Source organism: Recurvomyces mirabilis (assembly GCF_035927965.1).
Source record: "Recurvomyces mirabilis strain CCFEE 5264 chromosome Unknown scaffold_23, whole genome shotgun sequence".
In the NCBI taxonomy this organism is placed as follows: domain Eukaryota; kingdom Fungi; phylum Ascomycota; class Dothideomycetes; order Mycosphaerellales; family Teratosphaeriaceae; genus Recurvomyces; species Recurvomyces mirabilis.
The window spans coordinates 108716-135370 of NW_027041957.1; the positions used below are offsets into that span (position 1 = coordinate 108716).

A 26655-nucleotide genomic window follows, 5' to 3' on the forward strand; every position below is an offset into this window, starting at 1 on the left:
CGAGCACATCCCTTTGAGATGCAAAAGCAGGAGGTCTACATGCCTCGTCGTGAGTTCTAGCAGTAAATGTACTCTTCACTGCAATCCTCTGTACCCCATTACAATCCCTTCATCGCCATGCCTGCGCCACGAGAGCGAAGCCTATCGCGCGGACGAAACTCGTCACGATCGTCAACTTCGACTTCGATACGCCAGCGCAAACGAAGCCGATCGCAAAGCGTAGTCACCGTCACACAGCAGACCGGACCACGAGGCGTCTCGCGCACTCGCCTAGTCCAGGTGGAGTTCGACTACCATGGAGCAAAGAATACTGCCAAGAATGCATGGCGGATCATGTGTGAAGACCTAGCATATGTAAATCGACACGCTGAAAAGGTCGCACAGATCCTTTCCTCCCTTTCTGCTCTACTCCTGCTTCTCTCCACCTTGGCGATGTGGGCTTGGCTGCTGTACCAAGAAACCTCAATGTTCGGACGACAAGCCGTCATCGACAGGTTAAGCCGAACAATATGCGCCAAGACCGGACTATGCAATGTAGCCGCAATCCAAACTACTCTGTCAGCCTTCGATCTCGTCTCGCCCGCCATGGCTACCGTTCAAGATCACGAGCCTCTACACAAGGCTTTTCCAGAACTGTTCGAGATAAACTTCGTAACGACTTTTGCCTCTGTGGCAACGAACGCAAGCAAGACTTCGGACTGGCTGCATCGAGAAGAATACTCGGACCTTGTGCAACTACGCCACAGTGCGGACAAAGTCAAGTATGCCGCGCTCGCCCTCAACAGCACAATCCCCGGCGTCCAACTCGCCCTAGACCATCCGGACTTCGGCAGGATTTCATCCCACGACTTCCAACGCGCCATGGCAAAGGACCGGGAACGTTTCAAGGCATTCGGCCCAACAGTCATGAAGACAATCCACGCCATCACAACCATCTTCCCACTCCTATCCCCAGCCACACTCGAAGGCCGCATCCTCTCCCACCTCCACAACCTAACCCTCCACCACAACAATGCAACTGCCTACTCAACCATCACCCTCCTGGCCACCACATCCAAACAAATCAACCATCTCCAAACCACCCTCCTCACCTTCGAAGACCACCTGAACAACACCAAGGAGACAACAATAATAGATATGTGCAAGCACTCCCTTACCGGCGACTCGGCGGAACATAGTGTAGACTGCCTGGCGGAATTACGGGGTCAGCGGTTGGGGCTGAGGGTGATGAAGGATGTGGCGCAGTTTACTAAGGGGATTTTTGTGGTGGGGAGGTTGGAGGCGGAGGGGTTGAGGGATGCGTTGGTGGAGTTGAGGGGGACGGTGGAGAGGGCGGGGAGGGTGCCGCATTTGATGGAGAGGGTGGGGTTGGGAGAGATTTTTGATGGGAAGGAGGGGGAGGAGGTGGATGTTGTGGGTCCTGAGGAAGTAGCGAGACGGGGTGACGGTGTTGTGGTTGAGACGCAGGTCGTGGACGATAGAGTTGCGCGAGATGATTTGTTATCGGGTTCGTAGATAGCGCAATGCTTGAGGCTGTTCGTCGTGCCGAAGCATGCACAGTGTAGTCTGTCACTTTTCGATCGAGCAGTCTACAAGTACTGGACAGACAGAGATTTAGAGCGGTCAGCGGTCCAAAGCACAACAAGCGTTCGGATTGCATCAGCTAACAGGAACTGTGACACAGCTATGAGATGCCGTCCGTAGTAGCAGCTGAAGTACAGGATACGAAGTCAGCGCCAAGCCGAAAGGAGAAGTGTCTCACGAGCTGTTCTTGGAATAACAATAATGCTCTGCGGAATCGGTAAATCGGGTATGGCGCCATTCGGTCAGTCAGCAAGCCACGATCGCGATCAACGGGGTGGAGGTTCAACGGAAGAGGAGTTGGTGGCGCTCAGCGGGATGAACAAGAACAAGAGTTGTTGACGGTCAGCACGCATCAGCTTACGTGACAATCTTATCCCTCCACCACTTCACCTGCACTATACAATGGATCATAGGGTGTGAGAAGGGAGAGTCGATGCATGCAGTTGACGAGGGTGGTGAGAAGTTGAGATCTCTTGGTTATTATTATTATTATTAGCCCCTTCATTCCACATAATACATGATGCTTGGCATGACCTCTATCCGTAGATAAGATGAAATCATCCAATCATTGATCGTCTTCATGATAAATAAGGCCTGCGCAATTCCATCCCTCTCTTGGTTTGTTGCGTAGGCATAGGAGATTATCATTAATTTGGTCTGTTTGGGCCAAGTAGCGGGTGTGGGAGAGAGACACCATCCACGTGGGAAGTGACAGAGTGAGATTGTCTTTCGGGGAGTGGAGTTAGTTCCATATCCATTTCTTTTTGGGCGGGACTGCCGGCCGGGTTGTGCATGTGAAGGGGGGAGGGAGAGGGAGCTGGTGTTACTGTCACGGGATCTCTGTATCTGTACCACCCGGACGATATCCACTCGTGTCTGTGGACTGTATCTTCTTGCCCAGTCATAATCACGACCCGTCCACGATCTTCGCAAGGATTAGATTTGGAAATCTGAATATATCCGAACAGACAGCTTTCCATCAAACACAACACCACCACCCAGCACATCAACCGTGGCGTACACACATTCCGGCGCCGAGGCAGCGACCTCACAACAGCAGCAGCACCGTCGCCGCATGAGTCGCGGCCTCCATGACGCCACCCAAAACACGCCCAACCACAATCACCATCCATACCGAGGCACCTCACCACCACCATCATCATCATCGCACGCCGTGAGCGGGAGTGGGAGTGCGACGGCGTACATTGAGGAGGAGGACGGAGTAGGAGTAGGAGGAGGAGGAGGAGGAGTCGGTGGATGGAGCGCCTACGACCATAATCGCGGACGAAACAGCGGGAAAGCTACACACATGTCTCTCGACCGCTCCCCTTCGCCCCGCAGAGGCGGCGGCTGGAGCTCACCGGGTCTAAACAGCCCTTTCGATCACGATGGCAGTAACGGTAGTGGGATGAATGGCCGCGCACGGAGTCCAGCCCTGCACCTGCAACCCCGGAAAGGGTATGGTGATCTCAATGGTGGTGGCGGAACGGGAGGAGGAGGAGGAGGAGGAGGAGGAGGCGGTGGTGGTGGTGTATCCTGGGCCAACGCCAAAGCCAACAGTGCGCGCGTGAACGGATATCCATCGTATCAGAGTCAGAACCAGGGGTTCTTTGGACGGCATTATAGGAAGTTGAGTGAGAGTTTACCCGCTTATTTCTCGCATGGTGGGCAGGAGGATCGGTTTGCGGAGAAGGAGAAGTTGGGGCGGGGGAGGCTTGGGGGGAGTGGAGGTGTAGGTGGGACTTGGATGGATTTGCCTAGACGGGTTGGGTTGTTGCTTTCGAGGCGGAGGAAGTGGGTTGCTCTTATCCTACTCGCGATCGTGGGGGTATTGGCCTGGTTCCACAAACGTATGTCTCTCCATCCCCAAAATCATCTCTTTGTATGCTCGACTCTGATATTAATGCTTACAGCCCTCCAATACGCCTACCGCCGCACCTCCTTCCTCGGCGGCGGCAGCAAATTCGTGCTCATCCTCGCCGCGAACCAAGGTGGCGGCGTGATGGAATGGAAAGGGCCGAGGGAGTGGGCGATCGAGCGCGATTCGGTCAAAAATAAGAAAAAGTATGCCGCTGAGTGGGGGTATGAGTTGGAGATTGTGGATATGAGTACGAAGAAGCGGTATGCGCATGAGTGGCGTGAGAGCTGGGAGAAGGTGGATGTGATACGGAATGCCATGCGGAAGTATCCTGGGGCTGAGTGGTGAGTTCCTATCGACTACAACCACACCCATGACAGCTTGCGTGACCGGGTGGGGGGGGGGGAGAGAGATTGGTGTGCTAATTTTCTTGTTCGACAGGTTCTGGTGGTTGGATTTGAACACCTTCATCATGGAGCCCTCTTACTCCCTCCAACACCACATCTTCAACCACCTCGCCACCACCACCTACCGCGACATCAATACCTTCAACCCTTTACACATCCAACACCCGCCCAACGGCACCTCCGGCGACCCCAACGCACCAAAATACGCAAATTACCTCGACCCCACCACCCTCTCCGCCTCCGGCGACAACAACCCAGCCAGTATAAATCTGATCGTGCCTCAAGACTGCGGCGGGTTTAACCTCGGATCCTTCTTCGTGAGGAGGAGTTCCTGGACGGATCGACTACTGGATATCTGGTGGGATCCTGTGTTCTACGAGCAGAAACATATGGAGTGGGAGCACAAGGAGCAGGACGCGCTGGAGTACATCTATACCAATCAGCCCTGGATCCGACCGCACGTGGGATTCATCCCGCAACGCCTCGTCAACGCGTTCCCCAACGGCGCGTGCGGGGACGATCTAGGCGTCCCGGAGGTTAAAAGGGGCGGTGGAGGGAAGAAGAAATGCCCCTTTCCCCTCACCACTCCCGCGGGCCACTTGGAAGAGGATGTGCGGCGCGAGTGCGGCGTGCAGGGGATCCATTATCAGGAGTTGGAGAGGGATTTCCTGGTGAACATGGCGGGTTGTGAGTGGGGAAGGGATTGCTGGGGCGAGATGTATGCCTATAGGCAGTTGAGCTATAAATTGAATCGGGGGTTTTTTGAGCGGAGGAAGGATGCGTGGATGGAGTGGAGGTATACTAAGAAGGTGGGCAGGGGGTCGGGGGTGGGGATTGGGGAGGAGGGGAAGGGTGGTGAGGGGAAGGAGGAGGATGGGAAGAAGGAGGGGGAGGGGGATAGGAGGGAGGATTGATGGGGATGTCTGTGGGGCTCCTGGGTGCTTTTGTGGCGAAGTGTCGGTGTTTTCCGGTGTAGCATGGGCGGTATTCGGCTGGCTGGGTTCGGTTGTTCCTGGATACCTTTTGCCGAGAGATTTTGAGGGAGACAACCTATTGTTTTGATGGTTGGTGGGAAGGAGGCGGGAGCTGGAGGAGAGGGAACGCTTTGTATCAACATCCCCCCCCCAACGCATACATATCGTTTTTGGCCATTTTTGCTAGTCTCTTGTTTCCTTCGCTTCGAAGCCCTCTGCTTTGAAAGCCTCCACACGAGCTTGTGAGGGATTCGCTAGCTTGTGGTTTCTTGGGGCGTGTGGCAAGGATGTAGATCTATAGACTCAAATCGCGGCGATTATCGAACCCCATGTCTCTCTCACTGGCGCCTGCGTCCCTCCCTATTGCACGCATCTGGGTTCGAAGAGGCACGGCGTCCGTCTCCTTCCCAAGATTGCTGGTATACATACGTTTGCAAGTACTTGCTCGCGGACTTCACGAACATGGCTACTGTGTGAGGATTCCGTGCAGCTTAGTTGAGTGCTCGATGTACGGCGCCTTCGACATCACTGAGCACGGAGGACTGGCGTCTTATCTGGGTGAATTAAGAAGTACGCTTGGATATCCGGCGGCTTCTCACAAGATGGGATTCTCCATTGCATTCGTCTCGTCCCGTCGTACAACGTCCTCGCTTTGTCGTATCTATACCGGCCTATATACTGGCTTGCACGACTGGCACATGAACGGAGGAGCGTGAAACACCGCCCAGCAGACTGCCGCGGCGTATGTCATTCGAACCCTTCCCGCCGCGCTTGAATATACTCCAACGCCCTCATGAAATACGGCACCATCCTCCCAGGATCCTCCGTCAACGGGAAATGCCCAAGTCCCTCCATAACCTCAAACCTGGCCCCAGGTATCTTCTCCGCCGTCGCCTGACTAGCCTCAATAGTACAGCTATAATCGTACTCCCCCGTAAGCATATAGACCGGACAGAACTGTGTATCTATCCCTTCCATCCTCCCTCTTCCATCCCAACCTTTGAAATAGAATTTCAGATCCCCGGCGAAGATTCCGTGGCCTTGGGTACTGTATTGCCACCAGATTTGTCGCTTGAAGTACTCGGGTGAGGTAGGGGCGCACATCCCGAGTACACGCTCCGGGTCGAGGAGCGAGGCATCGGCTCCTCGGAGGTCGTAGATGGGTGCCGTGGCAGGTAAGTGCTCGCAGGCTTCGCAGGGGATCACGCCGCGGATATCTAGTTCACGGGCTCGGGTTGCGAGGGCCAGACAGATGTGGCCGGCCATGGAGGCACCGCAAACGATGGCGTTGCGGAGCTCGAGGTGGTTTATTAGCTTGGCGATGATTCCGATGTAGGCTTCTTCTGTGAGTGCGTAGTCGCCTATTGACTGCTGCGAGCCGAGACTGGATTTCCCGTGAGCTGGGAGGTCGAAGGCGTACATTCTACATCTGCTCTGTAGCCCGAGGTTGTTCATGAGGGAGTGGTATTGGCGGGAGTCAGAGCCCGCGGTATGCAGGAACAGGATATCTTGGGGTCCGTTTCCCGCGGTTTCATAGTAGACCTTGACTCTGCCGTACGCTGTCGTCGTCAACCAGACATATCTGCCCACGACGGCATCCTCTTCGATCACTTCATCATCTGGTGGCTCATCGAGACGTTTTCGTACAGGTTTGCCGTGGACAGCGTCACGCATTCGGTCGAGCACGAGTCTCCACAGTCGAGCATAACGACCAAAAGCTTCTTGATCGCCAGTCACGCTGACGCCTTCGTGCTCGCCCAACACTCGTAGCATACCCCAGAAAGACTGATATGGACGCACGAGTGGCTGGGTGAAGAAAGCGTGCCAGTGCTCCGCTCTGGCACAGAGTCCGAAGGGTGGTACTTGTGGGCAGTCCGTCAGGATACTGGCTTCACCTTGTTGGATGTTGATGATTATTGGCTCGGAGCGATTATCAGAAGACACGATGCTGAAGGTGCAGTTTTCGCTCTTGGAGCAGGCCCGAAAGTCCAGGTCATGGTTGATGTGATCTTCGCAATCGCGGATGTGAGGCTGCAGCAATTGTCGAATGGTTGCCGAAGGACTCATTGTGGTGCTCTGTGCTCTCGTTTCCTTCGCTCCTGGCTTTGTCGGCATTCATCTGCGTTGGTTGTCTCTCTGTCCCATGAGCACTTTCTCACAGCATATACTTGTCCACCCCGCATCAGCTGCATAGCTTCTCTCTACCTCGGGTTCTCAATAGTCATTATTGTAGAGGGGCAGAACCAGTCCAAATTGCTTCAAAGAGCTATATGACCTTGGAGTGATGACCAGTGCTAGTTAAGTGAAGCTGGGAGCATCGCGGCGGTGTTGTATCGAAAATTGCAAGCTGCGACAGAATACGGCCATGACCGTCGTTCTCCATGGCTAATGCTAGCTGAATTGGCTGGTGTGCTCTATGCTCGTGAGTACTGTCGACAGCGACAGGAGAAAGAAGGTATGCCTTGCTCGCATCTGCCATGGAATCACCCTTTCGCTCCTATCGACAGCCTGATGTCTTGTGTACCACCATCAGAACACGCAGACCACCGTATACTTTGAGGCACAAACTCAGGCATCATGCAGGTACAACTTGTGGCACACGAGAGTACCAAGCAGAGCGGATGATGATCGTAAGCCATCGACATTAATGTGATGACCGACCATCGTTGTCAGCGCGCCAAGACATACCGACATGACTCGTGCAAACCCTCGAGTCACATGTCCCCGCCAAACCCCACCATGAGATGAATGGAATGAATGGTCTTTCCACACTACTACCTACAATACTGATACTATCCTTCGTAATTCGATAGAAATACCACAATACAACTGCTGAAGTCTCGAGCTCTGCCAAAGATGGCCGAGACAGCCACCCCCCGTCCACCCAAGCAGGTGCTCTACTGCGGCAACTGCTCGCTTCCACCAGAAGTAGGTACGGAATCCAACAACTCACACCCACAGTCCTACGAGTAGAGAAAAGCAGATATGCTGACCTTGATGCTTGACGACAGTACTGTGAGTACGGCGGCACAACCAAGAAATGTGCCGACTGGCTCGAAAGCAAACATCCCGACCTGCACTCCAAACTCTATTCCACCGACGCGGCAGCAGAAGGCCTAAGCAACCTCTCCGTCGACGCCCAAAAACGTGCAGAAAAGGACGCCCAGAAGAAAGCCGCCAAAGCCGTCGCCGCCGAGTCACGAGAAGCCGAACGCCGCGCCGCCTCCAAGATCATCATCAAACGCGTCGAGCGCAACAAACGGAAATACGTGACCGAAGTCTCTGGGCTCGAGCAGTTCGGGCTAGACCTGAAAAAGATTGCAAAGGAGTTTGGGAAGAAATTTGCTACTGGCAGTTCGGTGACCAAGACGGCGGCGGGAGGGGAGGAGATTACGGTGCAGGGGGATGTGAGCGATGATGTGTTTGACTGGTTGCAGGAGAATCATGAGGAGATCCCGGAGGACAATATTGAGCAAGTGGAGGATAAGAAGAAGAAGGCTGCTGCCTAGTATGAGCGATAGATTGGATTGGCATGGACGAGAGGGCTGGTGGCGCTGGGAGGAGTGGCAGTGATCTGCGCTGTATCAGCAGGAAGCGTGCGTGGTAGGAAATGTTCGGAGCTCTGCAGTACTGCCCACGGGTGCAGGACCGCTCGATAGGGCTCTTGGAGCTGTCGTCTATCGCTAGACCAAGCATGAGATGCCGAGCGGCGAACCAAAGAAAACGCCAGCAGGGCGAGACCGAGGAACTCGTTACGTGAGACAGAGCCATTACACCCATTCATCGGATCAAACCCATGATGATTGTACAACAAGCTGATCCCGCATCCAATACAAAGCGAGCTCATTTTGCTTCCAACGTCCGATCTCTGCTTTCCATCGTTCTCTGTTCCGTTGCAGAAGTCCACGCTTGAGATGTTTCGCGGAGCGTGCTCCGCTCGTTCTTTGGACTTCTGCGATCACACTTCAGGAACATTGTTTTAGCTTCGAAACGTGAGCATGTAGGGCAACAGTCTTAATACCCGCATCCAACCTCTTGTACCCTCTTCTATCAGTACCTGCGTGCTCAAAGTCTTCGGCCTCTTACACTAAGATGTTGCTGCGCCCCCAGAGCTGCACATTGCGGCCTATCGCCACCCAGCACGATGCAATGATTTCTTCATCATTCTTGCGATCACTGGCTTCAATCGGCAGGAATTGGGAACCTCTGACCTTCCCGAAACAGCTCGTCCCTCAGATCGCTGCAGCATTGAATAGGATAGGTGAAGGCCTCATGCTACTTGGACACTCGTTACAACCTCCGTCGAGGATCGTTGAAGGAGCACGACCATGGTGAGATATGAACACCAGAGGACAACTCCGATACTCACAGGCTTGGTCGACTGTTCACTAAAGTGGGCCTAGCATATTATCTTGCAAGCATGAAGATAAAGCATACACTCCAGTACCAGATGTGAAGTAGCATTTAGTGCCTGGTGACACTGAGTATGGGATGTTCCACAGCTGCACCGGAAGTAAATGGATGACTTGGACCCAACATATGCGCAAGCCTCGATTGCGCCTTTATGCTGCGGGCTTTCTTCTTACAGTATGCCGGACTCGATCCAGTGTAGCATTACCAAGACTGCATGTTCACGTCAATGAGTTAGTCACAGAACTCTGCGGTATTGCCGATAGAGCGAGTACCATGACAATAATAATGATGAGAAGAGAGGAAGCCTCTGTTACCTGATAACATGCATGCATCGAAGATCGGCTGCCGCGCGGAAAGCACGTGCAGCGGATGGTCATTGCGGAGATGACGCCCGAGCGCAGCAACTCCAGTGGTCAACTATTAGGGATGCTATGTCTCTCGCCGTTAACCCTACTGTCAGCCTCTTCGACTACTGCTACTCCGTGAGACAGTAACGCCCTGGTCTCGGTACATTGTCAGCGACGCGCCACGCACTCACGTTATTCACTGGCAAGTGGCACCCTCGCCAGACTAATCTGCCACGAGCTCGCCAAGCATTCTATTCTGCCGTCTACCACTGAAGGCAGACACGTATATATGTCTATCGCCGCGTAATACTCACAGCTTCGGGTACTACCACAGCCATGGTCTTCGTAGATGTCTGCCGCGCCGTCTACGACTATGCGCCGCAGTCGGAGGAGGAGTTAGAGATCAAGGAGGGCGACCTACTCTTCATACTGGAGAAGAGCAGCGATGACGACTGGTGGAAGTGCAAGAAGAAGGCTGCCTCGGACGATGACGAGGAGCCGGAGGGGCTCGTGCCCAACAACTACGTGGAGAGTATACAGCCATTATACAAGGCCAAGGCTCTATATGATTATACCCGCCAGACGGACGAAGAGCTGAGCTTCAAAGATGAGGAGAGACTCGACGTGTTTGATGATAGCGATCCGGATTGGACACTTGTCGGAGGCAACGGAGAATATGGCTTTGCACCTGCGATTTATATCGAAAAGACAGCAGCAACGGCAGGCGCATCAGCACCATCAGCATCCGCGGTACCTGCTGCAGCGGCATCACTGCCATCACCGCCGCGCGTGCAAAGAGAGCTCGCTGCGCCTCCACCAATGCCTTCCAGACCAATGGCCATGGACGAGCCTCTACCTGGCGAAGCAGACTACCCTGGTCCAGATCCTGGCATGGCACCAACACCTTCGCCCGAGCCTGCAGGTCACAACCCAGCGGCAGCATTGGCTGGCATAATCGCGCAAAGGACAGGCGGTGGCCAGCAATCGTTCGGTATGGATCGCGGTCTTGCTTCTCCACCACTTCCTTCACGACCACAGTACACTCCTGAAGAAAGTGAGGAAGATCTGGCCCCTCCCATGCCACAACGGCCACGATCAGAAGCTCTACCTTCACCTCCACCCACCCAGCACGCTTCGCCGCGTTTTCAAGAACCTCCTGGTGTGCAGCCTTCGCCACCATACAACCGACACACTGGCTCATACTCGCCAGCAGGATTTACACCTGCCGATGATGAATTCGACAACCTGCGCTCGCCTGGTGCCTTCCACCTCTACAACGTTCACGAGATGATCTCGCATATGGGCAAGAACAAGAAGATGCCTACCACTCTTGGCATAAACATTGCACGCGGCATGATCATGATCTCGCCGGAAAAGAGCAGAGACGGACCGAGTCAGGAATGGTCGGCAGAGAAATTGACACACTACAGTATCGAAGGCAAGCACGTTTTCGTGGAGCTCGTGAGGCCTAGTAAGAGCGTAGATTTTCACGCCGGAGCAAAGGATACGGCGCAGGAGATTGTGGCACAGCTTGGTGATCTGGCGGGTGCAGTGCGGCAGGAGGGATTACGCGAAGTCCTGGCAGCAAGCTCAGGGACTGCAGGAAGTGGGCAGAAGAAGGGCAAGATGTTATACGAATTCATGGCGCAGGGAGAGGATGAAGTGACGGTGGCTGTCGACGACGAAGTCATTGTGCTGGATGACCGAGCGAGCGAAGAGTGGTGGAAAGTGAGGCGCATGAAGAACGGCAAGGAGGGTGTAGTACCGTCTTCATACGTCGAGATCACCGGAACCTTGTCTGGACCGAATGACAGCATATCTGGTCTTAATGCTGCACGAAGTACGGTCGATCAGAACCGAGCGGAAGAGGAACGGCTGGCGAGGCAAGCTGCCAAGGATAATCAAAGTCGTGATTCGGCTGGCATTCCTGAGCGAGAGTCTTCGCTTGCTGGTGGAAACAATCGGCGGCATGGCAGGAGCTCGAGCAATGACCAGAAGCGACCATCCAAGGACTCCGGCGCATCGAAGAGCAAACCCAATCAGGCGCGCATCAGGACCTGGACCGATCGATCTGGCACCTTCAAAGTTGAAGCTGAGTTCATTGGCCTACGCGACGGCAAGATCCACTTGCACAAGAACAACGGCGTCAAGATCGCGGTGCCGGTCAGCAAAATGGCTGTTGAAGATCTGGAGTACGTTGAGGCTGCTACTGGCAAATCTCTCGACGAGGACAAGCCCCTTAGTGAGATCAAGCGCCAAAGTACGATGAGGAAGAAGGAAGCGGATCGCAGGACGAATGAAACAGGAGCTGGCGCGACAATTCAGAAGGATAGTGGATACGACTGGTTCGATTTCTTCTTGTCTTGTGGCGTCAATCCTCAGATTTGTGAGCGATATGCAAGTGCTTTCAGCAGGGATCAAATGGGTCCTGAGGTTTTACCAGACGTCAATGAGCAATTGCTGCGAACGCTAGGATTGAAGGAAGGCGATATCTTGCGGGTCATGAAGTCCTTGGATGCGAAGTATGGACGGGCACACAAAGCTGGCGCTGGACCTTTGAGTCCGAGTTTGCAGCAGGACGACTCTATTGCGCCCGTCAACGGTAGCGGAAGTGGACTGCTTAGTGGGCCGGGCGGAGCATTGAGGAATAATACACGAAAAGGACGGCCCGCGCCGCCTGTTCAGACTAATGATGTGGTCGACGAGTCTGCATTCAAGCGAGCTGATGGCTCGGCGAAGAGAGAGGTACCGAGCGAAGGGAGAGCTACAGCACTTGCAGGCGCGCCAGCCAGGCAACCTACTGGTGGATTTGACGATGACGCTTGGGATGTGAAGCCTGCGCGGACGCAAGCAGCTGCTGCGGTCATGAATGCTTCAGCGCCTGTCGCCGAGCCACTGAAAGCAGCGCCTGCCCCTCAGCCGAAAATGAATGATGACCTGGCTCTACTCGCTATGCCATTACAACCAACGGCTACTGGTGCAGCTCCTGCCATCTCTGCTCCGGCTCAGACGCCAGCAACCGCAGCTGCGCCGCAAGCGGCCGCGGCACCATCAGCAGCTCAGCAACAGCAAGGCGCCGACCAAGCACTTTTCGAGAAGATTGCTGCATTGGCGCCACCACGACAAAGGCCTCAAGCTCCAGCGCAGAACTCGATGGTTACTGGTCTGGCTCCTCCTCCACGAGCAGCAAGTGCGCCAGGCTTCAACCCACAGCAGCATTTCGGTGCACCTCCTCTCCAGCCTCAGCTCACGGGTTACCAACCTCAACAGCAGCAGATGTACCCTCAGCAGACAGGGTTCCAAGGCCAGCAGCAATTTCCACAACAGACGGGCTTCCAGCAAGGTTTCCCACCGCAGCAACAGCAACCGCCAATGCCACAAATAAATGGCGTACAATCTGTGCAACAGAACTTCCCTGCCTTACAACCTCAACCTACGGGCATGGCGTTCCAACCACAAAGTCAATTTGGTCAACAACAAGCTATACAACAATATCCACAACAAACTGGATTTCAGCAACCTCAACCTATCGGCTACAGCGGCTACCAACAAATCAACGGTATGCAGACTGGTGCTTCTCCCTTCGCCGACCCACCAAGAGGAGCATACCAACCCTCACCCCTGCAACAATCGTTCGCCCCACCACCTCCTATGCCCCAGCAGCAGCAACAACAGCAGCCACAAGTTCAGGGTTTCGGCCAGCAACAACCTGCATTCAATATCTCTCAGCCGACGGGCATGAACGGCTACGCGCCCACAGGCATGCAGCAGCAACAACAGCCACAGCAACAACCACAAATGCCGCAACTCCCACCACAGCAAACAGGAGGTGTATTTGGGCCCTCACAGCCCCTCACGCCGATGCAGCCGCAGAAGACGGGTCCGACGCCGCCGGTGAGGTTCGGGACGGTGGGGAGGGGCGGGTTAGTGCCGCAGCCTACTGGGAGGGCGAATTTGGCTAAGGCTAGTGAGTCTCTCCTTTCTTTCCTGCCTGTTGGGTTGAGGTGCTGGTTTTGGTCTTGGGTTTGGGCGATTTTGCTGACTTGGTTTGTAGCTCCGCAGAACCCTTTTGGCTTTTGAGCCTGGGTTGTATCAATTGCAGTGTATTGTCGACTGCATGCGCCCACGATCACGCGCTAGTGCTTGTTGCTTCGCGGACGGTGCTCAAGGCATCGCGTCGACGGTCTCGTGGGACAGAAGGGCCCGCTATGTACAAAGTGTAATGTTAAGCTAAAAATCATCGATCACAAGTTTTCACGCGCGGGTCACATTTGGAAGCTGTGGTAAGATGTGCGAGTCCCGTCTCTCCGGTCGGCCGGCTACTGCTGTGACAATCGACGTGTTTTACGCAGATATCTTGCCACCGGCTACGACCCGCGTAGTCCAGGAAATCGCCGGACTCGTCTCAGACCGCTCTCGATCACCTTCAGCCCTTGGTCGAGCAATGTTCACAGCCCTCCACGGTGCACACTGCAAATTTCTTCGCGCCCCTCGTCATCATTGGATTGGGAGTCGGCAACTTACCATTGACGGTATCATGTTGCAACGACCATCGTAGGCTGGGGAGGCCGACAAATCATGCACCTCTCAGCCATGCAATCCATCGCCACCACGGATCTCGGAGCAGCTAGAGTACCGTACGTGGTCGTGGACGTGTTGTGCGTGATAGGGTCGGTGTGTAGGATTGCTATGGCTGCGAGACCTGTTGGTGGACCGACGTAGAGCATAGGCGTCGTGTCGGGGATCGAGAGGGCAACTAGGTCCTGAGCACGAGTCAGTTGCATGCGGGAGTGAATGCTGGGAGCCCTGGGCTTGGAGGGAAGAAGGTTACTTTCAGGGTCTTTGGTTGATCTCTGGTGATGTCCAGCCAGCGTGGCATAGCGACTCGGCCGCCAAGGAGGTTCTGCATGCGTTCCAACGGCAGGACCATGGTGGTATCGCTCGTGCCTTCCTATTCGAGTTGAGGCAAGGTTTGGTCACAGGATCGATTTCGGGATAGACGATGTCTCGCAAGTAGTCTCTTTCCGAGCTTTGGTCGCGATACCTCCTTGAATGCCGTGTCGGGTATTTGTACTGTTGACAATTGGTTGGTAGTACAGAGTGGGCCATGGCATGAGTTTGCTTGTGAACGCAGATGCTTCATTGTGAAGATGCTTGCTGTGACAGACAAGCAACGCACGTGTGTGTGACTGTGGGAAGGACAACAGATGGTCTGAACAGAAAGGAGCATGATATCTCATAATACTGAGGCCAGTGCCGGCTACTATAGGCCTTGAGATACTGCAAATCCCACGCATCGATGGGGCTCGTTAGTCGTACATACCATGCATGATCCGTCACACTCATCAGTCCCATTGCTTCGTTCACTCACTCGCTCACTTACTCAAGCAGCGATCAATCCATCACCTTGCCCACTATACCTCCTCTCACCCCTCCCCTCGCCATCACCCTCCTCAACCTCCAACGCCTCAGCCCTCGGCCCAAAACCACCCCACCCGCCAAATTCATCCGCAAATTTCACCGCAGCCTTCAGATAGAACTGGTTAGGATCACCCCACGTCTTGCTCGCCTCATGCATACTCCTCAGCGCCTTGACAAAATGCGCATCAGTCCTATACCTGCCTTTGAGAGCCTTCTTTGTAACCCATTTCCAGTCACGGCCTTCGAGTTCAACGAGCTTGATAGTGTCGATATTGATGTGGGGCCGGAGTTGGGCGATGTAGACGAGGAGCGTGAAGAGCCACCACTGTCGGATGAATTGGAGGTGGAATCTCGCTGGTAGGAGTGGTAGGAGGACCCGCACTGCGTGAGACGATGTGAGGAGGTGGACGGCGAAGAAGTCGTAGGGATGGTCTGTCCTGTCGTCCTTGGGTGTCTGGGCGGCTACTAGTAGAGCTACTGCTAGTTTCTGCGATTCGGCGAATTGTTCTTTCGGTCGTTTCAGTTCCCATGTGTTCCAGTATTCGAGTGCTGCAGCCGAGGCTTCTGGGTTCGCGAGTAGAGTCGAGATATTGTCGCTGCCTTGATGATCGAATAAGCCATCGAATTTGTTGTCTCGTGATATGCGATCTACGATCGTAAAAAGCGAGTCCGTGGGGTTGGAAGCAGGCTTGGTATACCTCGGGTCATCCAGATAGACGTGCCATTCATTGTAGAAGCACGCCGCGAGAGCCAGTGACTCGATGGCGACGGTCCTCGATCCAATCTCCTGCGCATAGCCCATATGTATCAATGGGTGGCCCAGACCCGCTATCAGGTTGTTGATGAGCGGCTCTTTGCCCTGTAGCAGGAACTCATGCAGTAATTCTTGCCAATCATAGCCATGTTTCACCAGTTGATCCTCGAAGAAGTCCACAAACGCTCTCTGATACTCTCTTTTCCCCAAGTAATCTCGCCAGTCATGCTCTGAGATCTCGCCAGGACTGTCGTGCCATGGCTCGAGATGTCTGCTTTCTGCCTCGTAGATATGGTTGATCTGATCGCTGTCGGCACCGAGAATGTATGCTGAGCCAAGGATGTGTGGAAGATGGTTGTGGAAGCGTAGATTATTGTATATCACGCTATGATTGATATGGTTGGCTTTGAGGAGGTGTTTGAGCGTTCGTGCTCGCTTCTCTGGTCGCTCTTCTACATCGTGCACTTCGGCTTTGGGGAGTTTGATGCCGCCGCCCGTTGGCAGAGACCAGTTGAATTGTGGGAGACGGAATTGGAACATGCTTACTCGGAGGGTGTGAGAGGGATAAGAATGTTAGGGATATACAGACATTCCTTCACATGTAGTGAACGTCTACTTTGATGCCTGCTAGACACCTGCCGGCCGTACACATGACGCGAGAGCTTCGTGATTAGCATCTCTCGAGCTCTCTCCGCAGCACTCGCTTGTAGATCAGTGAGAGCCACTTTTGTATCGCGACCACCACGCAGCATAGTCTGCAAGAACTGTACCACCTGTTCGAGTTGACGAGGGAAGCGAGCGAGCGGAGGTGTAACTGTGTTTCGTTATGCATAAATTCATTCATCCACCGAATATTAGTCTAGCCCGCGCGACTGATCACGTCCATCCCAAACGATGATGAGTCTTTCCCGCCATCAGCACACCTGCTCATCGAATAACACTATCATCCGACTTCCCCTTAACATTAAACTTGCCCTTAAACCACTTAGACACTCCGGACTTGCCCTCAGGCTTTCCCTCAGAATTGCTAACAAGTACATCCCCACCCTCATCCCCACCCTCATCCTCTACCACCTTCTCCGACGCATCGGCACTACTAGTAGCCTCCACACCACCCTCCTCGTACTTCGGCGGTTTACGACCATACTTCGGTGGCGCCTTCCCTAGCATTTTGTCGGCCTCGCCAGGTTTCCCATTTCTCAGCGCATCCATGATCTCGGCAGTCCGGGTGCGTGCATAGTCTGCTTCGGCGCTGGGCATCCTCTCGGGGTTCATGACGCTAGATTTGTTGCCCTGAGCATAGCTGTACCCGCCGGTGTTGCCTATGGCGCTGGCGGAGCTCATCTTGGCACGGTGGTGCTGTCCGCTTCCCTGGCTGGTGGCGGAGACACTTGCGTGGACTTGGTATCTTGCTGGCCTGGAAAGTGCTTGTAGTGTCTCTGAGTCCTTGGCGCAAGATCTGCAGACGAGCTGTAGGACGATGGGCTGGTGACTTTAAATGTTCCTGGACAGCAGACCGATAGGCAAGCGTCCTCTTGTTATGATGTCCCCCGCAAGAACGATTTTCTGTTAGCTGTGCGGACAAGGCGCAGCGGTCATATGAGCAGAGCAATGGCCAATTAGTATGTTAGTAGCATAAGCTTTGTTATATTACCAGCGATCGTTGCGCTTCTACTTTGCCGTCATCCGACCACATGTGATCTCTTGAGTTTGGGAAAGGATGATCAGCGAGGCTGAGGTGGTGTTACCTTGCGAGCACAGCCTACTCACCCGATCACGCCACACACGCCAATCAACCTTGCGCCAGTCACATGCGACTACCTCCGCCAGACTGCCACGAGGTATCGGCTTCGAGAGCTAGATGTCCAGTCGATGATAAGACACGAGAGAAGTGTTCAGGCCATCTTACCATGTTGAAGTGCGTACGACTCAGCACACGTGATGGAAAGTACACCTAGCCAAACAACCAGAGTTGACAGCAAACACTTCGTCTGCTTTCCCTACTCTCGGTCTTCCCTCGCCATGTCATCGCAATCTAAGGGTCACAGTCGCCATGATACTGCGCTGATACACGGCTTATCTGCCGCAGACGTCCAGAGATTGTCGGAAGTATGCATTGAAGCAAAAGCAAAAGCTTATTGTAAGATCTCCCTGTCTTCAAGCAAAAGCAACAATCATTCTAACTCTTGGAAAGGCCCGTACTCACGTTTTCGAGTCGGTTGCTCGTTACTACTCACGAACGGAACGATAGTCGAAGGAGCCAATGTCGAGAATGCGGCGTATCCAGTCGGAACATGTGCTGAGCGGGTGACCATCGCCACTGCGGTGATTCAGGTAACGCCCTAAGACTATTCGCCTTACATTGATCGTCGTTCTGATCATAATGCCAGGGCGCGAAGAAGGGCGACATCCGAGCGATAGCCGTCGCGACCGACATCAGTCCTCCGGCAAGCCCTTGCGGGATGTGTAGACAATTCCTGAGAGAGTTCTGCGAGGTATTATGCAGCCCCTACATCCGAGGATATTACTTTTCTAAAAGTGTCGCAGCTCAATATGCCTGTCCTTATGTACGATGTTCATGGCAAATCGACAGTGATGACGCTCGAACAGCTGCTGCCCATGTCTTTTGGTCCTGAAAAGCTACTGTCGACAGAGGAGCTGCAGATGGGTTTGTCGAACTAGTTCACGATGGCGGTACACTGGGTCAGAGAGCAGTCTAGAGACCATGTATGACATTGGAACCCCAAATCCGGCAGGCTATAGACTTTTACTTCAATACCCTGTCACGTGTTTTTCTTGCTTGGTGATGTCACTGTGCATGAGCCTTGTGAAGTGAAGTTCAGATCTCGCCTTCCGAAGGAGAAACGTAGATTGCCTCGGTAGACCAACACAGTCTTCTCATTGTCGATTGCCAGCAGACATGAAGCGACAGATCGCGAGAGGTGTGCGCGATGCGTCTGTAGCTCTGCGAAGCGGTACTACCGGTGCACGTAATTCACCGCAACCCTTCATCTGTCCTGCATGCAGACGACAGCTATCCAGCAAACCTGTAACAATACCATATGCCACCGGCCAACGACAGTTAACGACGAGTCGAGGCCAGCAGCAACAAGCCACAGCGCCAGCAAGTCCCGAGGCTGCATCGTCCAGCAGCTTGCCGCAGACTCACTACGACTTCTTTCCACAAACGTTTCCAGGTGGTCCACCGCCTGCATCACCATTCACTCCAGATCTGAAGCAATTACGGAAGGAATTCCTGCAATTACAGGCCAAGGCGCATCCGGACCTTGCGCCTGCGAACCAGAAGAGACAAGCAGAGGCTCTGAGCAGCCGGGTCAACGAAGCATACAGAGCCCTACAGGACCCGCTGAAACGCGCACAGTACTTGCTACTACAGCAGGGCATAGATGTGGAGGATGAGTCGGCGAAGATGTCTGGTGGACCATTATTGATGGAAGTCATGGAGGCGAGGGAGGCCGTGGATGAGGTAGAGACCGAGGAGGACCTGGTGAGCATACGAGAGGAGAATGATGCACGAATAGCGGAGAGCGTGGGAGCTCTGGAAGCATTATTCGCGAACGGAGACCTGCATGCTGCCGCCGCAGAAGCTGTAAGATTAAGGTATTGGACGAACATTGCTGAGAGCATACATGGGTGGGAGAAGGGTAGTGGTGGTGGTGTCATACATCATTAAAGAATCACCATACGCCGGACAGATTCTTCAGACGTTCTCATACGTTCCGCTTCACTACCAACACAACCTGCCGAAATCCGAGCTGTGAACTCAGATGGCTCCCCTGCCTGACGATCCTCCTCTGGTGTGCGCTCCCGGTCCGGACCCATAGCTTCGTAAGCTTGTTGTCCTTCCTGGCTACTAGTGTCAATTCTCCGCGCAACATCTTCCTCTACCTCCGCGACCCTGTGGGGATCGGTCATTCGACGTATACGCTTTGGCCTGATAATCAAAGCCGTATCCTTTTTGCTGCCAGCTGTGCCGGGTTTTCGGCGCGGTCCTTTTCGAAGTATGCCGGACGGTACTGCGCGTTGGTCGTTGATTGTGATACTCTGGCCATCAATTTCTCGATCGTCCTTCGAATCGTCAGGTTTCGTGGCGTCTAGCTCGCCATGATTAATTGTTCCCTCGGCTAGTCCGTGCTTTGGCCTCTTCCGATTTGCGAGATCCAATGGAGACCTCGACAAATGCTCGGCCGTGCTCGAAGGGCCCTTTTCCTGAGCTGCTCCGCCCGTGCCTTTCCTCGTATGAGCCGTAGCAGAGCTGTCGTCGACGGATGTAGCCTCGAACACAAGCTTCTCGGAGCTAGTGCTATCCCTTCGCTTTCTCTTGTTCATAATGGTGTTGTAAGGGGGGCGTGTAGTTGAGTAAGATTGAGGATGAAAGTTATTCCTTCGATTGTGTTCAGGCCGGATTTTGCATACTCATGGATCTATAAAAAGTTCACCTGGTATATCTGCATGTTACAGACATGATCTAACAGTTGAGATTTTGCCATCCCGAGATCTTGCTGTCTTGAGATCGTGCTGTCTTGAGATCGTGCTGTCTTGCTGTTCTGATATCGTACCAATTGAGATCTTGTCCCGCAAGATATTGCCACTTGAGACCCTGTTGCATATCGGTGACCAACCCAGCGAGACCGTGTGAGTGATGCTGCAGCGAGGAAGGGCTTTGATTGAGTCAACTACTCACTACACTACCTCTTGCCGGTGGGCCATCGTGTCCCAGAAGCTTGGCTCAGGTTTGTACAAGATGATAATCGTTTCCACCCAGGCAAGGATCGGTGCAGGGTTGAATGTCGCCCAGTCAATTGGCAATGCACGTGTGAAGTGAAAGTATTCGTGTAGTATCAATATCTTCATTACACAGTCTATACTCGCCCATACTCCATGAAAGAGCCTGAGATGAAGCTCAGGTGCTCGGGAAGAGGAAATTCAAGCTCAGCGAGTCCAAGCCAGCTAAATCGAGTTACAGTGGTATCATCTCAAATCAATCCTTCATCCCAGATGTATGCTTTTGTTACAATATCCAAGCGAAGCCCACAAGTCTACAAGTCACGAGGCTTCTCGTTGTCGACAGCAGCGTGTCCGTCACCGAGTTGTTGCTCCTTGGAAGGATACATGGTGCTGCCGTTGCCCTTGCCACGAGTGCGCTCGAAGAAAGTGCTGACCTCGGAAGACCAATCGTCGTCGTGCTCATCCTCGACCTCACCAGCCTCCTTCTCGGCATTGCGGCGGGCCATGGCAGCTTCCCAATCAGCGCGCATCTCCTCGACACGCTGGTTGTAGTCCTCCTCGGCGTTGTAGTACTTGCCCACACCCCATACACGCTCCCAGAGAGACAGGTGCTGGGGGTGGACAGCCACACCATGGTACTCGTGCTCGCGGCCTGCGCGGATGAAAGCCCAGCGGCGCTCCTGCTCCTTGAGATCGAGACCGGTGGTATCGGGCAGGAAGACGTAGGTGATGATCGCACCAGCAAGCCCGAACCATGGGACGACCAAGAAACGCAATGGGATGTCGATGTAGTTGTAGAGGACGGCGGCAGTAAGGGCACCGAGCTTTCCGCAAGCAGCGGAGAAGCCGTGAGCGGAGGCACGGACGGGTGTTGGGAACACCTCGGCGGCAGCGATGAAGGTGACCGAGTTGGGTCCGAACTGGTTGAAGAAGGAAGACAAGAAGTACATGGCCATGAACTTGTGGACACCAGGACCCGTGGCGTAGTAGTTGTAGTTGAAAGCCGGGATGACGAAGCAGATGAAGTCGCCAAGGAAACCGACAATCTGCATCCACTTGCGGCCGTAAAGCTTGTTGTCGATGAGGAACGAGGCAAGGTAGTAGCCGACGAGGGAGATGACGATGTTGACCAAGTTCCAGGTCCAGTTAGTGACAACAGACTTGTCGCCTGGGTTGAGCGCGGCGATGAACTCACCCTGGAAGAGCTTGTTGCCGTAGAAGAAAACGTCGTTGGCATACCAGGCAGCGGAAGTAGCGAAGACGCGACCCCCGAAGTAGGTGAAAGTCATCGTAAGCGACTTGACATCATACCCAGTGACGGACTGCTTCTTCTTGGCAAGCTGCAATTGCTTGGAGGCGGAGCGCATTTTGTAGACACGGTAGTAGACGAGCCAGAGAGTACCGACGGCTGGAATAGCGAAGGATACTCGGTAGGTCCACTGAGCGACGAGCCTGTCATATGGCGGGCCAGACTTGCCAGAGTGGAAGATGAGGAGCAGAATGATCAGGATGACCTGGTTGAGGAATTGACCCCAGCCCTGCATCAAGAAAGCGGATGTGACCTTGCGACCACGGTGAAGACGATCGTCGCGTGTCGAGATCTTGCCGGAGCCGACAGCGTTCTCCATACCGGAGGTAGCGGTCATTGGATACTCGCCACCAACACCGATACCATAGAAGAACAGAGACCAGACGTAGCAGATGACCCAGCCGTTGAGGGTCGTACCCCACGCAGCAGTAAGCATGAGAAGACCGACGAACATGATGACGGAATCTTGAATCAGACCCCAGCGACGGCCGAGCCAGTCACCAAGAATACCGACCAGAATCTGACCGACGATGATACCGCAGATTTCGAGGTAGTCGATGGCCTGAGTCCAGGTCTTATTGCAGACAGTGTACTTGTTCCAGCAGCCGGGGAAGGAGGCTTGAAGAAGAGGCTTGATGTTACCGATGGAGAACAGCACGTATCTGTGATTATATTAGTTCGCAAACTTGTTTGTATCCACGAATATTGGTAGACGTACCCTTCGAGCAGCAGGCCAGCACCTGGAATGATCATGTTGCGTGCATAGTAGCTAAAGGGGCTCAAAGGATCGGCCTTGATCATGCGGCCGATCGACTTGAGCTCGGCAGCAGCTTCTGCGTTGTTGACTTTGTTGACGAATCCGATACGGCGTCCAATGCCCATATCAGCCCAGTAGGTGCCGTTGGCATCGTAGCTGTCGTCGGGGAGGAGAAGAGAACGGAAGACGGAGCTCTCGCCGTGGCTCATATCAACAATATCGGCAGTAGCAACATGCTGGCCGGTCATGTTGGGGCCATGCGGCGCCGCAAGGCCATAGTCTCGCATAGACTGGTCACCCATGACTGTTGTTGTGGAACAATCAAAGAGCGTGTGGTGTGGTGTTGACGGCGGGTGTCGATAAGCGTGCGAACAGCTCGAAAGCACACAAGCTCAAGCTATAAAAACCCTTGACGAGCAAAAGCGCGGCGCCGCGAGGAGGGTCTGAGCTAACGCCAAGCGAACGCTAGCAGAAGAATCGTGGGTGCCGATCACGGCAACGTGCCGTGCGCGAGTCGCTCGTTGACGAAAAGTAAGCCTTGACTGGTCCAGGTGGGCTTGTAGAAAGGCAAAAGGTTATCAACTCAGGCATGAAAGCGAACGTTGGACGGATCGGTCGGATCTCACTCACTACCCGTGGTCGTTGGCTTGACGTATGACTGGGCGATGCTTGAGGAGCTTAGTACTGAATGCACGATTTGCCTGCCCGGTTGGCGAACAAAGCAAAACCAGTCTGACCAGCAGTGTGTGTGTTCTCAAACTGGAGCTCTACAACATTTGACTTTCTCGTACGAGGACAACTCCATAAGTGGGAAGTGGAGGAGAGCGGATATAAATCGCCAGTACTTTGCACGCGAGATGACAAGTATGGTCTGAACTCACACCCACGCGGCCGTTGCTACTTCTTCGTAACAGTCCCGTTCGGCGTATTGACGGTGTTATACACTAATATTTTATCGTTGCCGCGCGATCACTGCCAGCAGCCTATCCTATTCTCTGGAGGTACACCCGACCACTCACGATCGACCGTGAGGTAGTGGTTTTGCGAGGAGCACGATGACGCCGGTCTTGGCAGCAGGTCAGCCAATCGTGCCCAGCTCCGGGTCCATGCAACATCCTCTCATGTTGCGGCAATGCAGCGAAATTTGCGATGAAACTGCAGAGTTACGACAACGAAAGAGCAAGTGAGGTTGAGGGCTCAGATTCCAGCGAATCAGAGGACGAATATCGCCCACGTTCTCTGCACAATGGTGAAGAGCTGTCTCCGGCAAAGCGGCCGCTACTGCAACTCGGGCACTCGGCATGTGTAGGATCTGGGATTTCGCTTACCACATGCATGTGGAGCAACGAGTTTCGTATGTGTAGACGCCACTCAAACTGAAAGATTCATTCAGCCTTCTCCCTGCGAGACCTGGTGATAAAGGCTGTGCGGTTTGTGTCGGCGGAAATCATTCTTCACGGCTTATGAGGCCACGAAGATCTCAGAAGCTGATTGAAAGCCAGCAATTCAGCAGGACACATATCATTCAATGCCCTGGCGTCCAACTAAGCACATGCCGCGATGATAGCTAGATCAGGGAGTGGCTTGGCCTACGTTGACGGTCGAAAAGCCACAAATGCTTGGTCTTCTTGTTACCAATGTGGCCGAGGACGTCACGCAGTCAGTATTTCATGCCTGGTCACATGCCCCAAAGTATCTTTAGGACGACGCTGTCAGGATACATCACCAACATCACCATGGTCTCTAGTGAGTCCGAGTTTCACAAGCTGGTGTGTCGGCCGGCATATGGTCGGCTGCGAGGGCAAGACCCGGGAGCCAGATCCATACCAATAGTGTTGTATCTACCCGAGAGATTCGGTGGAGGTAATAAGTCTTCTTTACTTGTGTAGGATTAGAACAACTATCGACGCAGTAGCTTGGGCCCTTTGGATCTGAAAGCGAATCGGAGGATACAATAGCAAAGGCCAAAGGCTAATGTGGTGCATGTTATCGCGTCGCCCACATAACACTTCGAGTTCCATGCTGTATCAGGACACCTGCGACTCGGATCCATGTGAGCTCTTACTTTCCTTCGCTTCACGAAGTGCTCGTGCGTTGCGTCCATAGCTCCTCCAGGTAATCTGACCGAACTATGCCGTACGAATTTCTAGACTGTAGAACAGATCCGTTGAGCCAGGCGGATATGGCCGACTGCTTCGATATAGGCATAAGTGGACTCATCCCCCATCAGCATCCCTCAAACTTCGTGGATGAACGAATTGTCGGAGGTGGCTCACCTCGAAAAGTCTGAAGAGACCCGCGGAAGTGACATTCCCGCTGGGTCCGGACGAAACTCTCTTGACCCCTTTGCGGACCCTTCTGTTTGATATCTGACTCGCGTTTGCATCTCCGAGAAGAAGCCCTTAAAATTTGATGACAGTGGGTCATATATATTATTGCACTCTATGCTCGGGCCGGAGACAAGCCCTCAAGTACTTCGGATTTCCAGCAGAATGGGCCCGGCTACACCCAGCGAGGAAGACACCCCGATCCTTCGGCCCGACTGATATTATGCGCGTACAGAACTCGGAATATGGTCTCGTGAGCAGAGGAATCCGGCAACATATTTGCGGACGCTCCCACATACTTCAATGCACCCAACGTTGCATCAGGACACCCGCTCGGTGCTGTGCGTTCCTTTGGCGGATTCAATCGAAGCATATTTGCCAAGATGCGTGGAATCGCACCCAGTGCTTTGCCCCCGGCTTATACTTGATGACAAGATAGTCCTCTGGAGTGGTCGGTTGAAATGATGGCGAAATTGAGATGCATTACACTGGAAGCTAACGTCAGCGGCCTCAGGACGTGTATGTGTGTTCGTCGGCACAATATGCGAGCTGCGCTGGAACCAATGTTCAGTACAACGCCTTTCAAGATTACTGCACTGGGAAAAAGTGCCCACAAGGCGCACTCGCAATGGATGTCAAGGGATATGTTGCAATGACTTTTGTTCATGTGCTGCTCTCATACGCACTCTATTGGACATTGTTGCTCAGACCCGCCGAACTCATCATAGCTTGTACTATGTCAAGCTTATCCGGCATCGATCCAACCTAACGCCGATCAATCGCGTATAGTTTTGATGCTACTCGAAGACTCTTTGCATCTGTTGACACCACACTTAGGCGAACAGGGCCAGAACGAACCCAGCAAGGGTGAGACCAGTGGTAAGCTCGACGGCGTTGGCGGCGGAAGTCTGGGTGGCGGCGGCGCGGGACGAGGTTGCGCTACCACTAGCGGCACCTGCTACGGAAGACCCGCCGACTGTCGCAGTCGCGCCAGACGAGCCAGCTGCGCCAGAGGTGGAAATCGTCATGGTGCTGTAGTGCGGGACGGTGGCGTTTCCTGCTGGGACGATGGGAGAGGTGGCGATGGGAGCGACTGATGTGCCGTTGGCGATTGGGACAGGAGCGACAGCTGGGACACTGGAGGGCACAACGATCGACGCAGACGAGTATGCAGCTGGAGCCGAGGATGCGGCGGGAGTGCTTGGGGCGGCTGCGCTGCTGACGGAGACAGAGGAGTAGACAGCTGGAGCGCTGGAGGCGGCGGGCGAGCTGATAACCGCAGGAGCCTTTGTACAAATTAGTCAATACGTCAAAAGCTTCAAAGCACTACCGAGGTTTCACTCACCGAGCTCACTGGGCTGACCGCTGGAGACGATGCCACGGATGCGACAGAGCTTGCTGAGCTTGCGACGACGGAAGTCGTGGCCGCAACGACTGATGTCGTGCTAGGTGCACCTCCATAGCCAGTTGGGGCTTGTATCTGGCCTAAGTCTTGCATGAGTGATTGTTCTCCATCGGTAATTATGAAAGAGCTTTGGCTTACCGTCACTGATCTGAGAGACGAGGCCTCCAGCAGAGCTACTGGAGTATGCGGACGGCGCAGTATCGCGGTTGAAGTTGGCGGCGCTGTCCGAAGCCAAGACAGTGCCTGCGATGGCTGCGAGAGAAAAGATTGTGGTACGCATATTGATGTTGTGGTTTTGATATCTAGAGCGAGTGATGTGGAAAGTTGAAGATTATCTGTAAGTGCTTGCA

The 26655-nt window shown here is 53.9% G+C and overlaps 10 protein-coding genes across 10 annotated transcripts; 5 read left to right on the plus strand and 5 right to left on the minus strand.

The window, feature by feature from the left end:
• Positions 1 to 117: 117 nt before the first annotated feature.
• On the plus strand, positions 118 to 1515 carry LTS14_007945 (uncharacterized protein; the record flags this gene model as incomplete). The annotated part of the gene is made up of 2 exons (XM_064840634.1): positions 118 to 354; positions 385 to 1515. 2 exons carry the CDS (start codon positions 118 to 120, stop codon positions 1513 to 1515), a joined length of 1368 nt encoding a protein of 455 aa, XP_064691665.1.
• Positions 1516 to 2893: 1378 nt separating this feature from the next.
• On the plus strand, positions 2894 to 4763 carry MNN10 (alpha-1,6-mannosyltransferase; the record flags this gene model as incomplete). The annotated part of the gene is made up of 3 exons (XM_064840635.1): positions 2894 to 3434; positions 3498 to 3786; positions 3884 to 4763. 3 exons carry the CDS (start codon positions 2894 to 2896, stop codon positions 4761 to 4763), a joined length of 1710 nt encoding a protein of 569 aa, XP_064691666.1.
• An 807-nt stretch (positions 4764 to 5570) lies between these two features.
• Positions 5571 to 6890, minus strand: LTS14_007947 (uncharacterized protein; the record flags this gene model as incomplete). The annotated part of the gene is made up of 1 exon (XM_064840636.1): positions 5571 to 6890. The coding sequence occupies one exon, from the start codon at positions 6888 to 6890 to the stop codon at positions 5571 to 5573; it is 1320 nt and encodes a 439-aa protein (XP_064691667.1).
• A 789-nt stretch (positions 6891 to 7679) lies between these two features.
• Positions 7680 to 8332, plus strand: TMA22 (Translation machinery-associated protein 22; the record flags this gene model as incomplete). The annotated part of the gene is made up of 2 exons (XM_064840637.1): positions 7680 to 7751; positions 7835 to 8332. The coding sequence occupies 2 exons, from the start codon at positions 7680 to 7682 to the stop codon at positions 8330 to 8332; spliced, it is 570 nt and encodes a 189-aa protein (XP_064691668.1).
• Positions 8333 to 9919: 1587 nt separating this feature from the next.
• SLA1 (cytoskeletal protein binding protein) lies at positions 9920 to 13663 on the plus strand (the record flags this gene model as incomplete). The annotated part of the gene is made up of 2 exons (XM_064840638.1): positions 9920 to 13550; positions 13638 to 13663. The coding sequence occupies 2 exons, from the start codon at positions 9920 to 9922 to the stop codon at positions 13661 to 13663; spliced, it is 3657 nt and encodes a 1218-aa protein (XP_064691669.1).
• Positions 13664 to 14966: 1303 nt separating this feature from the next.
• On the minus strand, positions 14967 to 16298 carry LTS14_007950 (uncharacterized protein; the record flags this gene model as incomplete). The annotated part of the gene is made up of 1 exon (XM_064840639.1): positions 14967 to 16298. One exon carries the CDS (start codon positions 16296 to 16298, stop codon positions 14967 to 14969), a length of 1332 nt encoding a protein of 443 aa, XP_064691670.1.
• A 387-nt stretch (positions 16299 to 16685) lies between these two features.
• Positions 16686 to 17102, minus strand: LTS14_007951 (uncharacterized protein; the record flags this gene model as incomplete). Its single annotated transcript, XM_064840640.1, has 1 exon — positions 16686 to 17102. One exon carries the CDS (start codon positions 17100 to 17102, stop codon positions 16686 to 16688), a length of 417 nt encoding a protein of 138 aa, XP_064691671.1.
• A 1576-nt stretch (positions 17103 to 18678) lies between these two features.
• On the plus strand, positions 18679 to 19452 carry JAC1 (molecular chaperone; the record flags this gene model as incomplete). Its single annotated transcript, XM_064840641.1, has 1 exon — positions 18679 to 19452. The coding sequence occupies one exon, from the start codon at positions 18679 to 18681 to the stop codon at positions 19450 to 19452; it is 774 nt and encodes a 257-aa protein (XP_064691672.1).
• A 1366-nt stretch (positions 19453 to 20818) lies between these two features.
• On the minus strand, positions 20819 to 22875 carry LTS14_007953 (uncharacterized protein; the record flags this gene model as incomplete). Its single annotated transcript, XM_064840642.1, has 2 exons — positions 20819 to 22478; positions 22535 to 22875. 2 exons carry the CDS (start codon positions 22873 to 22875, stop codon positions 20819 to 20821), a joined length of 2001 nt encoding a protein of 666 aa, XP_064691673.1.
• A 2858-nt stretch (positions 22876 to 25733) lies between these two features.
• On the minus strand, positions 25734 to 26585 carry LTS14_007954 (uncharacterized protein; the record flags this gene model as incomplete). Its single annotated transcript, XM_064840643.1, has 3 exons — positions 25734 to 26186; positions 26246 to 26385; positions 26444 to 26585. The coding sequence occupies 3 exons, from the start codon at positions 26583 to 26585 to the stop codon at positions 25734 to 25736; spliced, it is 735 nt and encodes a 244-aa protein (XP_064691674.1).
• Between the last annotated feature and the right edge of the window lie 70 nt (positions 26586 to 26655).